At 43.8% G+C, this 12,940-nt stretch overlaps 1 protein-coding gene across 1 annotated transcript in view; it reads left to right on the forward strand.

Moving 5' to 3' along the window:
• PECR (peroxisomal trans-2-enoyl-CoA reductase) overlaps positions 1–12,940 on the forward strand; it is a 26,015-nt gene continuing 13,075 nt past the window's right edge. The window contains exons 1-2 of the mRNA XM_045032680.1: positions 1–141; positions 3,669–3,802. Of these exons, the coding sequence (XP_044888615.1) occupies positions 12–141; positions 3,669–3,802 (264 nt within the window). The 5' untranslated portion in view covers positions 1–11. The remainder of the gene's footprint in view (positions 142–3,668; positions 3,803–12,940) is intronic.

Here is a 12,940-nt window from a genome sequence, read left to right on the forward strand (position 1 = left end):
GCTGTGCTAAGATGGCGGCGCAGGGCAGCGGCGCGCGCTGCGGGGTTCTGGCTGCCGGGCTGTTCCGGCACCAGGTGGCCATCGTGACCGGCGGCGGCACGGGCATCGGCAAGGCCATCACCGCCGACCTGCTGGGCCTAGGTGGGGCTGGGGGCCCGAGAGCCCTCCGTGGGCGAGGGAGGGTGAAGAATGGGGGGAGACCTTGCAGTGGGGAAGCTGGCATGGGGGGGGGACACTCCACTGAGGAGGTGGGGGAGAAGAATAGGGGACCCCTCCAAATAGTCGGTGCACAAGGTGGGCCCTGTGGGAGAAGAAAATGGGGATCCCCAGAGGGGAGAGGGAGGAAGCCACTTAAGCACCTTTTGTCACAGATGCTTTACAAACCCTAATTCTGCCTCTCCTCAACGTGTCATTTAGGTTTATATTGCACAGATTGGAGGGGAAACTGGTGCAATTTTTGTTTCCAGATAACAAACTCCCACTTTGTATTTGGCACAAGCATGGCTTTATTCACCCACTGAAACTGGCTTAAGTTAACTAAGCTTAATTTGGTAATTGATTTAAAAACAGGGTGGATAAAAATCAATGATTTTTTAAAAAAAGATGTTTTATTTAAATTGGATGTTTTTGATAAAAAGGCTTTTTCCTCAAAAAGCCATCTAAAGATAGTTTTAATTAAGATACATTATAGGTCAAAGATATCTCATCATGGAATAGGGATTATAAATTCTTATTCTGTAGTAGGAGACATGTAATGTTTAAGAAAAGTTTTGCAAATAATTCTAATAGTTCATGGATAAGGGACCCAATTTTATGGGGTTCCAGGGACTTCTGTATAGATGATTTAGGTTAATCTTTCTATCTACCCAATGGGACTCAGTGCCCAGTCTAGAAGATACCATCAGAGATGCTTAGTTTTGCAGTTCTCAAACTGTGGATTTGTATCTCCAAAGAACATGCTTGTTAACAGCAAAAATGTTTTTAAATAAATTAATATAGAGAGGTGAGAAATAACAGACCTCAACCCTATTGTTCTTCTGCAAATGTGTGTACACAGAGTCAATCCCTTACCTCTCTCTAAAAGTGCAAAGTTTCAAAAAGTTCAGTGAATAGAAGATTGGTGAGGGTAGAATAGATCTGGACAAGAAGAAATCTGGAGATCAGTGTGAGAAGGGAGGGACAGACAGTAGACACAGAAGTGAAACTGTTTGAGCAGCATATTCCAGAATGCATTTCTATGTAGAAATCCATGATTAAATCAAGTCCACCCCGTTTAAAGATCAGTATAGTTGTATCAGTACAAATTTGGTAGCTAGATGATACCTCAGTTTCTGAGGGTACGTCTACAGTACCTGCCGGATCGGCGGGTAGCAATCGATATATCGATTTATCGCATGTAGTGTAGACGCGATAAATCAATCCCTGATCACACTCCCCTCAACTGCTGAACTCCAGCTCAGCAAGTGGCGGAAGCAAAGTCAAGGGGGGAGTGGCGGCCGTCAATCCCGCGCCCCAAGGATGCAAAGTAAGTGATTCTAAGTCGATCTAAGATACGTCGACCTCAGTTATGCTATTCTCGTAGCTGAAGTTGCGTATCTTAGATCGATATTCCCCCCCGCCCAGTGTAGACCAGGCCTGAGCTTCCTATGTTTGCTGCAACAGCCTTTAAATCTTGAGTGCCTTAGAACTGACACCTCACCGGTAAACCTGGAGAAAAGGCATGCCTTATGTAAATGGTCATGCCAAAGTGTATTGGTATTACACTATGCATTTTGTTGGCACAGGTGGGTCATGGACTTTATTTTTTTAATCACTGGTCCAGGACCACTACTTGGAAGATTGTACTTGTCCCTGATCTGTTTGTAGTTGTCCATGGTCAAGCCCCTTTGCAACACATTTCCACAGTATTTCAACAGCCGATATTTTGCAATGCCTGTTGTTAGAGATCTAGGGCCTAGTCCTGAAATGCTTACTACTGGGCATAGTACCTATTATGAGTCTATTCACTGATTTCAGTGGGTACAGTCTTGGTAGTTAGCACAATTCCTGATAGTAAAGAATTTGTAGGATTGGACCTTTTTAATGCTTTGCATCAGCCGAAATCTTGGGGTAACAACTTTTCCAATGTTGTTCATTTCTAATCCATGTAGTTGGCAAGATATGTGCCTTTAATCAGGATATGTGCCCAAGGCCTTCCGTTGTGCTGCTTTGGCATAGGTCCAGGCTAGAATCTACTGTCTTATATACTCATAACCATTGATTTTTTTTTCTTTTGTAAATCATAAAGAGAAACTAGCTGATTATTCCTATTCACTACTTTGAATGTATTGCAGTTTATATCAAATATAAATGCCATATTTTATTTAGATGTTCTGTTATACAGAGAATTAGTATTTTTTGTTGTCTTGTTCATTGGCTCATCTTTTATACTTCTTTGCTGAATTAGTATAACCTGTTAATTGGTGATCAGAAGTGCCACTTCTGGTATGACAAGACTTTGAGCTCTACTGCTCTAAGCTGTACTAAAAGCTCATGAATAACTTGACTCTTTTGATCAGGTTATTGTGAACATGACCGGTGCTCTTATGCTAAGAGGTAGGAGACTTGCGTCTGAGCAGGACTTTTAAGTCTGCTAACATAAGACAATAGCACCGGGTGACTGAAATGCTCATTTCTAGGGGCATGCTGCTGGCGTACTTCCCTCTGTATTGATGTCAGGAAATAATGAAAAGTCAAATTCATTCCTGGTGTAACTCCACAGAAATCAGTGGAGTTGCACCAGGAATGAATTTGGCCTGGTTTGAGTACTTCATAGAGTGAAACCTTCAATGCTGATTTAAAGTAGCCCTGAATCCTCGAGCAGTCTATGTGAATCTAATTTGCTTGCAGCAGTCTAGATCCTAGTGACCAAGTGTCCACACATAGCAAAATAACATTACAGTTGGCACTAACTGAGCTTCCCCACATTGAGCTTTGAAAGCCAAGGATTAAATGGTCTATGAAGACTGAGCTCCCTTCTCTTCCCACTCCCTCCAGCTCAGGGTGTTAAGGATGCTGGAGCAGCATATGGGAAGCTGGCACTACTGCTCTCCATAATGTACCTTTATCTAGTAAAGAAGTTTGGTCTCCAGGGCCATAACGCAGCAACTCTTCTGAGCATTAGTTTCACATACTACTCACTGAGCTCCAGTAAATCGGCTCTTGTTTGGTACAAGGAGTTGAAATACCTTTGAACACTTTTTAAATTAACAATTCTGAGGTTCTTAATTCATAGATCGGGCAGCCCTGGGCACAGACGACAAAGTAATAACTGGGGGTGCTGTGCTGATTCAACAATTTACAGGCCACCCTAATAACGTCAGTAGTTGTGGAGCAGAGGGAAGCAAATTGCAGCCACATTTTCAATCACTTTCCCTCTAGCACTTTGTGACCCTGCAAATAAGCCTGGCTCTGATTGCAGAGCCTTCTTACCTCCAGAACTTACATGAGGGAAAGAAATGTGAACCCACAGAGACCAGAAAGTTACACTGACTGCTGATCTCTAACTTCTAGGCAGCTATTAATGAGCTGTCAGTCTTGCAAGAAATCTCTGACCTTATTAAATGTCTAATAAAACTATCCTATTTGAACAACTTCTGTCTAAAGGGTTTTTGTTTTTGTTTTGACAGGTTGCAATGTAGTTATTGCTTCTCGTAAACTTGACAGGTTACAAACTGCTGCGAAAGAGCTGGCTGCTAAAATCTCTTCCTCAAATCCAGTCAAAGTGACCCCCATACAGTGCAACATCCGCAGAGAAGAAGAGGTAATCCAGATGAATTCCTCTTGTATTTAAAATGTTAAAGATGTGTTGAGGCTATTAAAATTGTCTCAATCCTCAAAGGCTCTTCTTTGATCTTGCTCAGAAGAATGAATACCATAGATCATGTAAATGCATTGTAGCATTTTTTGATTTTACTGTTACAAAAATTTAGATGCAGGGGAAGAGAGGATAGAAAGGACTGAAATTAACCATTTCCTGGAGGTTGTCTGTTACTGCAGGAAATTATTATACTGGATACGCCCTCCTGATCCTTAATGGGTTGGTTCTACTTAGTGCTCCAGAGAAGTGTGTATGTGTGTGGGGAGAGGAGGAACATCACACCCACAGTGGCCCTTGCAAATATGCCCTGGTAAAAATGTCTTTGAGACCTCGGATTTGATGGTTATTTAACAATCTCTGTGAGTAAGAATCACTGTACTTCAACATCTAGCCCCACTTATACCCATTGCAGTTTCTTATGGTCAGCTGCTGTCTTCTTGACTCATGAGACGGCCTGCCAACATCTGATGGGACAGAGAAGTCAAACATTGACTACTCCCCTCAGGTCAGGGTAAAATCAGGCATGTTGCGGTTGGGTAAGCCTCTGTTCAATAGCTAATGTAGACTCTTTACCTGTCAAACCGCAGGAGCTATACAGCAATATTTGATTCTTTCAGAAGTCTTATAAAGGGCCATCCTGGTGAGGGGAAAAGAAACATGTGATCAAAGTGGTTGAGCCATGGAGCTAGTGTACTCCTCCCTGGACTGGGGATTGGAATGCCTCTTGTTGCTCTGCAGCATCCTGTCTGGACAGCACCCCGATGCTGCTCCTAGGTAGGCCAAAGGAATTTAATCTTTCTTCATTGGCTGATGGAAAATCACTGTGATAATGGGCTTGGAATATGTACTGTACAGCTGTGTAAGAGGAGAGTCACCTCCTTTAGGCGACTCTTTAAGCAGGAAAATGCTTGTAATTTGAATGGTCTTCTGTGTGACCCAAAACTTGCTGAAAATCCTAAATGCTTCTCATGGCTGCAGGTCTTCATGCTTGTAGATCATGGGGCTCAGACCAAAAGTGACTGACACAGGCTTGATTAGCTGTTAACTAACTGGCTGAATACTAGATTGCCAATTTCTTTTGAATTAAGAAGAGATTGAAGACTTTGGACGATGTCATAAAGCCTGCTTGAGAGCAGAGGGGGGCGGAGACAGGTAATCTGTTTCTCTTGTAAGGATTCTGACCTTAATATCCAATTAAAATTGGAGAAAGCTTTAGTAATTTAGAACTGAAGATGAACTGTGTTCCAGTCTCTAGATCTCTCTGAAATCTGGCAGGTGAATGAATGCCTGCTTGTTGTTACACTTATAAATAAACATTAAAAAATGTAATGATTGAGTCTGACCTTTATTCTAACACAGTCTTGAACGAGTTCATGAAAACAGCTAAACTTCCTGATCTGTGATGGCGATCCTTGACTCATCTGGTGAATTTTCCTAACCACTCAAAGCCTCAAAACGCAACAAAATTTAAAAGCACATACCTCCCCTTCAATAGCTATATACATTTTAAACCCATCTGGTCAGTTTTACTATCATAAAACAATCAGCGTAAAAGAATAGAATAAAACAGCTACTAATGCCATAAGAGATTTATAACAATGTACCTGGTGCCTTTCAACTAGAAGAGCTGGGCCCTAAGGGGCTATCCAGAGTGTATCAATTCACTAGCCAGTGAATTTCAGCTCAGTATCTACCAGCAGCAGCAATGCTATGTAATAGGTTAGGACAGATGGCAAAAGTCAACTTCAGCAGTTGAAGCTACAAGGGCAATGTAAATAGGGGGAATAGAAATACCAGAGTCAAATAGTATCAGAGGGGTAGCCGTGTTAGTCTGGATCTGTAAAAAGCGATAGAGTCCTGTGGCACCTTATAGACTAACAGACGTATTGGAACATAAGTTTTCATGGGTGAATACCTGCTTTGTCAGATGCATGTAATGGAAATTACCAGAGGCAGGTATAAATATGCAGGCAAGAATCAGTCTAGAGATAACAAGGTTAGCTCAATCAGGGAGGATGAGGCCCTCTTCTAGCAGCAGTTCTTACTATAGTTATTTCCCCTCATTTTAAAGATTGACGTACAGAGAAGTGACTTATCCAAGATGCCACAGTGAATCCATCGAGGTAGGAAAAGAATGCCAGAGACCCTACTTGCAGCTATATTCAGTAACCATTAGATATAGGTAGTTCTAGTTTTTATTTTTTGTGGTCCTCTAGCCTGACATCTGGCATAACATGGGCCATGGAATTACAGGGCAAAATTCTTGCATCAAGTTCAATAACTTCTGGTTGAATTAGAACATCTCTCATAAAGGCATCAGTCTTGTTCAAAATACTTAATTCTAATGATTAATAACTTTCACTGTTAAATTGTGCTATATTTCTAGTATGAATGACAAGCTGCAACTTCCAGACATTAGCATACAAAGTTATAACGAGTCATATTAAAGAACGCTGTATCAGATATCTCCTCCCCATGTAGATCCTCGCAGACTGGGATCAAATCACTCTGAACTCTTTTTTTTTTTTTTTAATGAGCTTTTCTCTGGACCCTCTCTAACTTCTCAGCATCCTCCTTGACCTATGGACAGCAGAACTAAATGTACTTCCCTCCCTAACATATAATTTGATTTCAAATACATTTTGATATCCACGAGAAGTCCTGAATAAGAAAATGAAACTTTCATCCTATGGTCCTTAGGTACAGCCTATAATTCTTCTTAACTAACTTCATGGGTTGCATTCATGGGTTCCCATTTAAGTTGTGTGTTTAACATTCTCTACCTCTGGACTTTCCAAGGATTACTACATTATCACCATTTAGTTCTTTCCTAAAATCAAACAGATATTTGAGCAACCTATTGCTCCAGTTTCTAAATCAGACTTGTGTGAGTGGAGGTTACCAGGGTACTTCCTCAGGCCAACACTGACTGTAAATACTGGTTACAGTGCATTTGGCTACCTTGCAGGGAGTGCGGTGAAAGTGGTTTTTGGGGTGCTCACCGGCAATCTCTCTGTCTAAGCTCTAAAAGAAGTCCTGTCTGTCCTTGAATTGAAGGATGGTGGCTGAGATGTGGCGCTGTCAGAGGAGGGATCCAGTGCAGATATGGAGGATTCTTGGGAAGAGGTTGTGGCCCTGTGGACTAGTCCTGAGTAGAGCTGAGACTGAGATAAAAGACTCATGACAGCAGTTTTAAGTATCATTTTGTATTACAGTATAAAAACACAAGACCGGTGTCTTTTTTTGGCTGCAATCTCATCATCTTTGTGATATCTCAGATTAAACACTTGGAAAAGTAAACCTTCCTATTTAAAAACACAAAACAAAAAGCCAGAAAAATCAGGTACAGGAGCAAGGTGTGACCCCAACCTTTTCGTCTGGCGGGCGCCAGACGAAGGACCGTGGTGGAGGTGGAGCACCGGCCGAAATGCCGCCGAATTTCTGCGGCATTTCGGCGCCGACGCCTCTCGATGACGTCATTTGCCACCAACAAGTGACATCATCGAGAGGCATCACCGCCGAAACACTGCAGAAATTCGGTGGCATTTCGGCGGATGCTCCACCGCCGGCCAGGACGTGGGTGCATTTAGATGCCCCCGCGGGCGCTGTGTTGGGGACCCCTGCAGTAAAGTATTGCATTCTGGCTTCCAGTCAGCACAGAATCCAGTACAGTGAGATGTTATTTAAAAAACTCTGCTCACTATACAAAACGTTTTTCTGGCCCCAAAGGGCCAGCCACATTGTCAGGTCAATATTAGGTTGGATCTTACCCAAAATACCATGTTGCCAGCCAATCCTTTAGTGTCTAAATCTAAAGGTTTATTATAAAGAAAAATGAAAGAACAAGAAGAGAGTTTTTAAATGATAAAGCACTCAACTGCATACAGAGATTCAAAGTCCATGTATCAGGTTCTTAGCACTGTTGGTGAGTTTGCTGGTTTGAAAGTCCCTCTGGAGCACATCCACAGCTTGGATGGGTCATTCAGTCCTTTGTTCAAAGCTTTTTCAGTGTGTAGAAAAGTTACTCCAGAGGTAAGAAGCAGAAATGAAGACAAAATGGAGATGCTGCTGCTGCCTTTTGTATTCTTTAGCCATGAGGCTTGTACTTCCTGTATCCCAAACACAAGCTTCACAGCACATGGAAAAGCCTTAGAGTTCTTTGACCATAGGCATGCGGACTCAGCAGGTGTAGTCTCTGGCTTTTTTTCAACGCGTTTATTGTACAGTTGATCACCCTTGATGGGCCATTGAACAGGCTAGGCCATGCTGATGCCAATCTGGCGGTGTCACCTAGAAATACAGCACAAGTTTGGAAATACAGATATACCATACGTAGCTATAACTCATAAAGAAGGTAATACACACCTATAAACAGGATCATTATACTTGGAAATTTATAACATTTTTGCAGACACCTCACACAGTATATCTGGTCAGATTCCTTGCAATTTTATAATATTGGTATCAATATCATAAAGTGCCCTACATATTCCATACAGTGTCACATAAGGCATCTCTTCTCTTCTGGAGCCCTTCATGGCTCCAAAGACAAGTAAGAATTTTATCTCAGTTGTAACTCCAGAGAAACTGGAGCAGAGATTCTTGAGTAGAGGAGCTCTAAGGAGGATGAAACTGCTTTCAGAATCGCCAAAAGATCTTATTCTGCTGTTCTAAATCTCCTAATAGAACATCTAGTGTGAAGATGACATAGTGTTCGCTCTATCTTGTCTGCCTCGTTTGAAACTGCATCACACAAAGCTTTTGAGGTTGCATCTCTCCACATGTAGCGCTTGCATTTCGGCTGTCAGGGCTCTCTTCAGCCTACAAAGTGCTGAAGAAGCCGTATTGAGCGCTGCAGGAGGAGATTTATGCTAGACGTCAGGGGAATAATTTAATGAATGCAAGTTTTGATATTTCTTTTAATTTTTATCCTCAGGGGCCTTCTTGCTTTCTAGCTAAGATGTCTTTTCACCAAGTATGCAAAAAATAATACTGCTTGCTGGTGAAGGCCTTTCATAAATAGTGCCTCACCTGTCAGGTTCCTTTAATTAAAAAGACAATGCTGCTGCTTTACTGTCTTGTTTCTAGTTGTTTTACATACAGTATTTTGTAAAGTGTAGCAAGTCTGTTTTGTTAAGGCTATTGGGAAAAGGAATTCTGGAACATGGCTGTGTAAAGAGCCTGTGTAAAGACCTGGGTTTCCCTGTTGTATTTTCATGGGCGAAGGGACGTTTCATCTGGAACAACAAATTTGGGTCTCTGATGCCTCTCTTTGGAATAGAGCGTATGTGGTGACCAGTATGGGCTCACTGAGGTCATGAGGCAGTAGTGATCTTAGTGATTTGGATTGAATACTAGTCAGTATCCCACACTTGCTGTTTCAGATGCGAGGGGGAGGGGAGGGAGAGTGCATTCAGCTTCTGCTGGCCAAGATCCAAACTAAGTGGCTCTGTATCCCTTGTGTCAGGCCAAACCCCTTTCCCCAAGTTCCAAGGAACCTATCACTATTTAGCTCTTGTACCCCAGACTGTAGGCCGCAGGGATGGAGGAGCCCCACGATTCCTCTTTCTGGCTGCTGAGAGGGGAAGAGGCTCTTCCCTGTCTGCGTGATGTTTGGAGGAAGAGTCCTCCTCCCCACATTTCCTGTGTAGCCGTGGAAAAGGGGAGGAGTTGAGACTCCTTCTCTACCACCTGCACAATCAGGGTACAGGTGCCAGGACAGTTTTGGTGGCTTCTTTCTCCTCTTCCTTCATGGGAGAGGGATGGCCTTCTCTGCCAAGCTCCTGCTTCTCCACTGCCTCTACATGGGTGAAGGGGAGAATCCTAGTACCTGCAATGCCACCAGGTCTTTCTTCCAAGCATAGCTAAGCTGGGATTCTTGGTGTGCTTGAGATCAACCAAGTGCTCTTAACATTCTCAGGACTGTGTCAGTGTCCCCAACTTCAGGATTGGAAAAACTTCCGTGGATGAGGAAACGGGAATGAGACGCTGATTGGATACTGAACAGACAAGGCCCCTTGGGAAGGAGAAGTTGTGTACTGTCACTGAAGTAATGCTGAGCACTGTAGCTCATTTGAGCATTCAGGAATGGCTTCCTTTTCCAAGAGACCTAAAATCCTCAAGCTTTACTGTAACTCTCTCCACTGACAGTTAGATTTAGCCCACATTGGTATAAAAATACTCCATATCTATCATGCATGGAGTCTGTAGTGAAAGAATGTGGTTTGACAAATAGTGAGTAAGGGATTTCCATTGTGTTTAAAATAGCAGCTGATAACACATACTGTACTTCCCTCATCTCAGGTGAAAGGGCCTCCCGTTGTCTTGATACACAAATACCACAATTGCTAATCTTTGATTCTCTGCACTCTCTGGACAATTGAAAAAAGGCAAATATAGTGCCCATCTTTAAAAAAGGGAAGAAGGAGAATCCAGGGAAATACAGACTGGTTGGTTTGAGCATTGGCCTGCTAAACCCAGAGTTGAGAGTTCAATCCCTGAGGGGGCCACTTAGGGATCTGGGGCAAAAATCAGTAATTGGTCCTGCTAGTGAAGGCAGGGGGCTGGACTTGATGACCTTTCAAGGTCCCTTCCAGTTCTAGGAGATTGGTATATCTCCAATTATTATTACCTCAGTCCCTGGAAAAATCATGGAGCAGGTTCTTAAGGAATCCATTTTGAAGCACTTGGAGGAGAGGAAGGTGATTAGGAACAGCCTACATGGATTCACCAAGGGCAAGTCATGCCTGACCAACCTGATGGCCTTCTATGATGAGATAACTGGCTCTGTGGATATGGGGAAAGCCACAGTATTCTTGCCAGCAAGTTAAAAAAGTATGGATTGGATGAATGGACTATAAGGTGGATAGAAAGCTGGCTAGATCGTCGGGCTCAACGGGTAGTGATCAACGGCTCGATGTCTAGTTGGCAGCCGGTATCGAGCGGAGTGCCCCAAGGGTCAGTCCTGGGGCCGGTTTTGTTCAACATCTTCATTAATGATCTGGGTGATGGGATGGATTGCACCCTCAGCAAGTTCACAGATGACACTAAGCTTGGGGGAGAGGTAGGTACGCTGGAGGGTAGGGATAGGGTCCAGAGTCACCTAGACAAGTTGGAGGATTGGGCCAAAAAAAAAAAATCTGATGAGGTCAAACAAGGACAAGTGCAGAGTCCTGCACTTAGGATGGAACAATCCCATGCACTGCTACAGGCTGGGGACTGACTGGCTAAGCAGAAGTTCTGCAGAAAAGGACCTGGGGATTAGGGTGGATGAGAAGCTGGATATGGGTCAGCAGTGTGCCCTTGTTGCCAAGAATGCTAATGGCATATTGGGCTGCATTAGTAGGAGCATTGCCAGCAGATTGAGGGAAGTGATTATTCCCCTCTATTTGGCACTGGTGAGGCCACATCTGGAGTATTGTGTCCAGTTTTGGGCCCCCCACTACAGAAAGGATGTGGACAAATTGGAGAGCAGAGGGCAACACAAATGATTAGGAGGCTGAGGGAACTGGGCTTATTTAGTCTACAGAAGAGTGAGGGAGGATTTGATTGCAGCCTTCAAATACCTGAAGGGGGGTCCCAAAAAGGATAGAGCTAAGCTGTTCTCAGTGGTGGCAGATGACAGAACAAGGAGCAACGGTCTCAAGTTGCGGTGGGGGAGGTCTAGGTTGGATATTAGGGAAAAACTATTTCACTAGGAGCGTGGTGAAGCACTGGAATGGGTTACCTGGGGAGGTGGTGAAATCTCCATCCTTAGAGGTTTTTAAGGCCTGTCTTGGCTGGGATGATTTAGTTGGGGTTGGTCCTGCTTTGAGCAGGGGGTTGGACTGGATGACCTCCAGAGGTCTCTCCAACCCTAATTTCTATGATCTATCAATTACTCACTGAGTTTCTTAATATGTCTTGAGTTCTCTAATGTTCATATCTCCACACATGCCCCTCTCTGTTGAAGTAGGTCAGTTTATTATCTCCGTTTCACAGACGACAAAACTACATGCCACAATGTGACGTGGTTAGTCCAAGGTCACAAAGTGATTCAGTGTCAGAGCAGAGACTGGAACCCCGGTCTCCTAGTTCTTCTTTTTGATCCCTTAGGTCAGTGGTCCCCAAGCTGTGGGGCATGCCCCACAAGGGGGGCACGGAGGAACATTCGGGAGGGCCCACGGTGGGGCTGGGGCCAGCCCCCATGTGGGATGAGGAGGGAGCACCACGCTTCCAGCCCTGCTTTGCCTGCAGACCAGCTTCTCCCCCAACCCCGTTCAGCTCCACCTCCAGGCCCAGCTCTGCTCTTACTCTCTCTCCGCCCCCAGCCGAAGCTCCGCTCTGCCCCCAGACCAGCTCTGCTGCCAGCCACTGCTCCACTCTGCCCCCTGTTCCAGCTCCAGCCTGGCGCTGCCTTCATTCCCTCTCCATCCCCAGCCCCAGTTTCTCCCCCAGCTTGGCTTTGGAGGGATTGGGGAGGGGAGGATGGACAGATTCCATTACTGGTAAAGGCGGGGTGCGTCTGAAAAAATTTGAGCACCACTGCCTTAGGTGATTGAATAATCCAATGTATATCTCTACTTTTCCTTCTGGAGAAGAAGTTTCCATTAGCTGGACACTGAAAATCTATAAAGGGAGAATTTCAAATTCAAGATCAATACAGAACCCTTTCTTACTTTCCCCCGTGTGAGCTGTAACTGGTTCTGCTGATAAATCTCTCTCTCTCACTGCACTGGCTGTGGTTACCGTAACCGGAAGAAACCCTGCAATGATATCAAAATGTGCTTTCATTTGGTGAATTATTTAGAGGACAGCTGTAGTGTGAAAGTATGGAAGTTTCTGAGCTGGACTGGAGACAGAGAGAGCAAAGGCTGGCACACAGAAAATAGGACTATTTTATTTATATTTTTTATTTTGCTGACAAAATGGTGAGGCAGTAGACACTAGAATGATCTGTTTTGGTTAAAATCCCCAAAAGGTCCGTGTTGGAGAGTTAAATAGTTTATTTTAAAATGTTCAGTTCTCCCCTTCTGTTTTATTACTTTCTTCCTCCATGAAAGACCTTGTGTAATGGATGGATATGACTTTGTCTAGAATAAG

This window comes from Mauremys mutica, chromosome 10, assembly GCF_020497125.1.
Source record: "Mauremys mutica isolate MM-2020 ecotype Southern chromosome 10, ASM2049712v1, whole genome shotgun sequence".
Taxonomy (NCBI): domain Eukaryota; kingdom Metazoa; phylum Chordata; order Testudines; family Geoemydidae; genus Mauremys; species Mauremys mutica.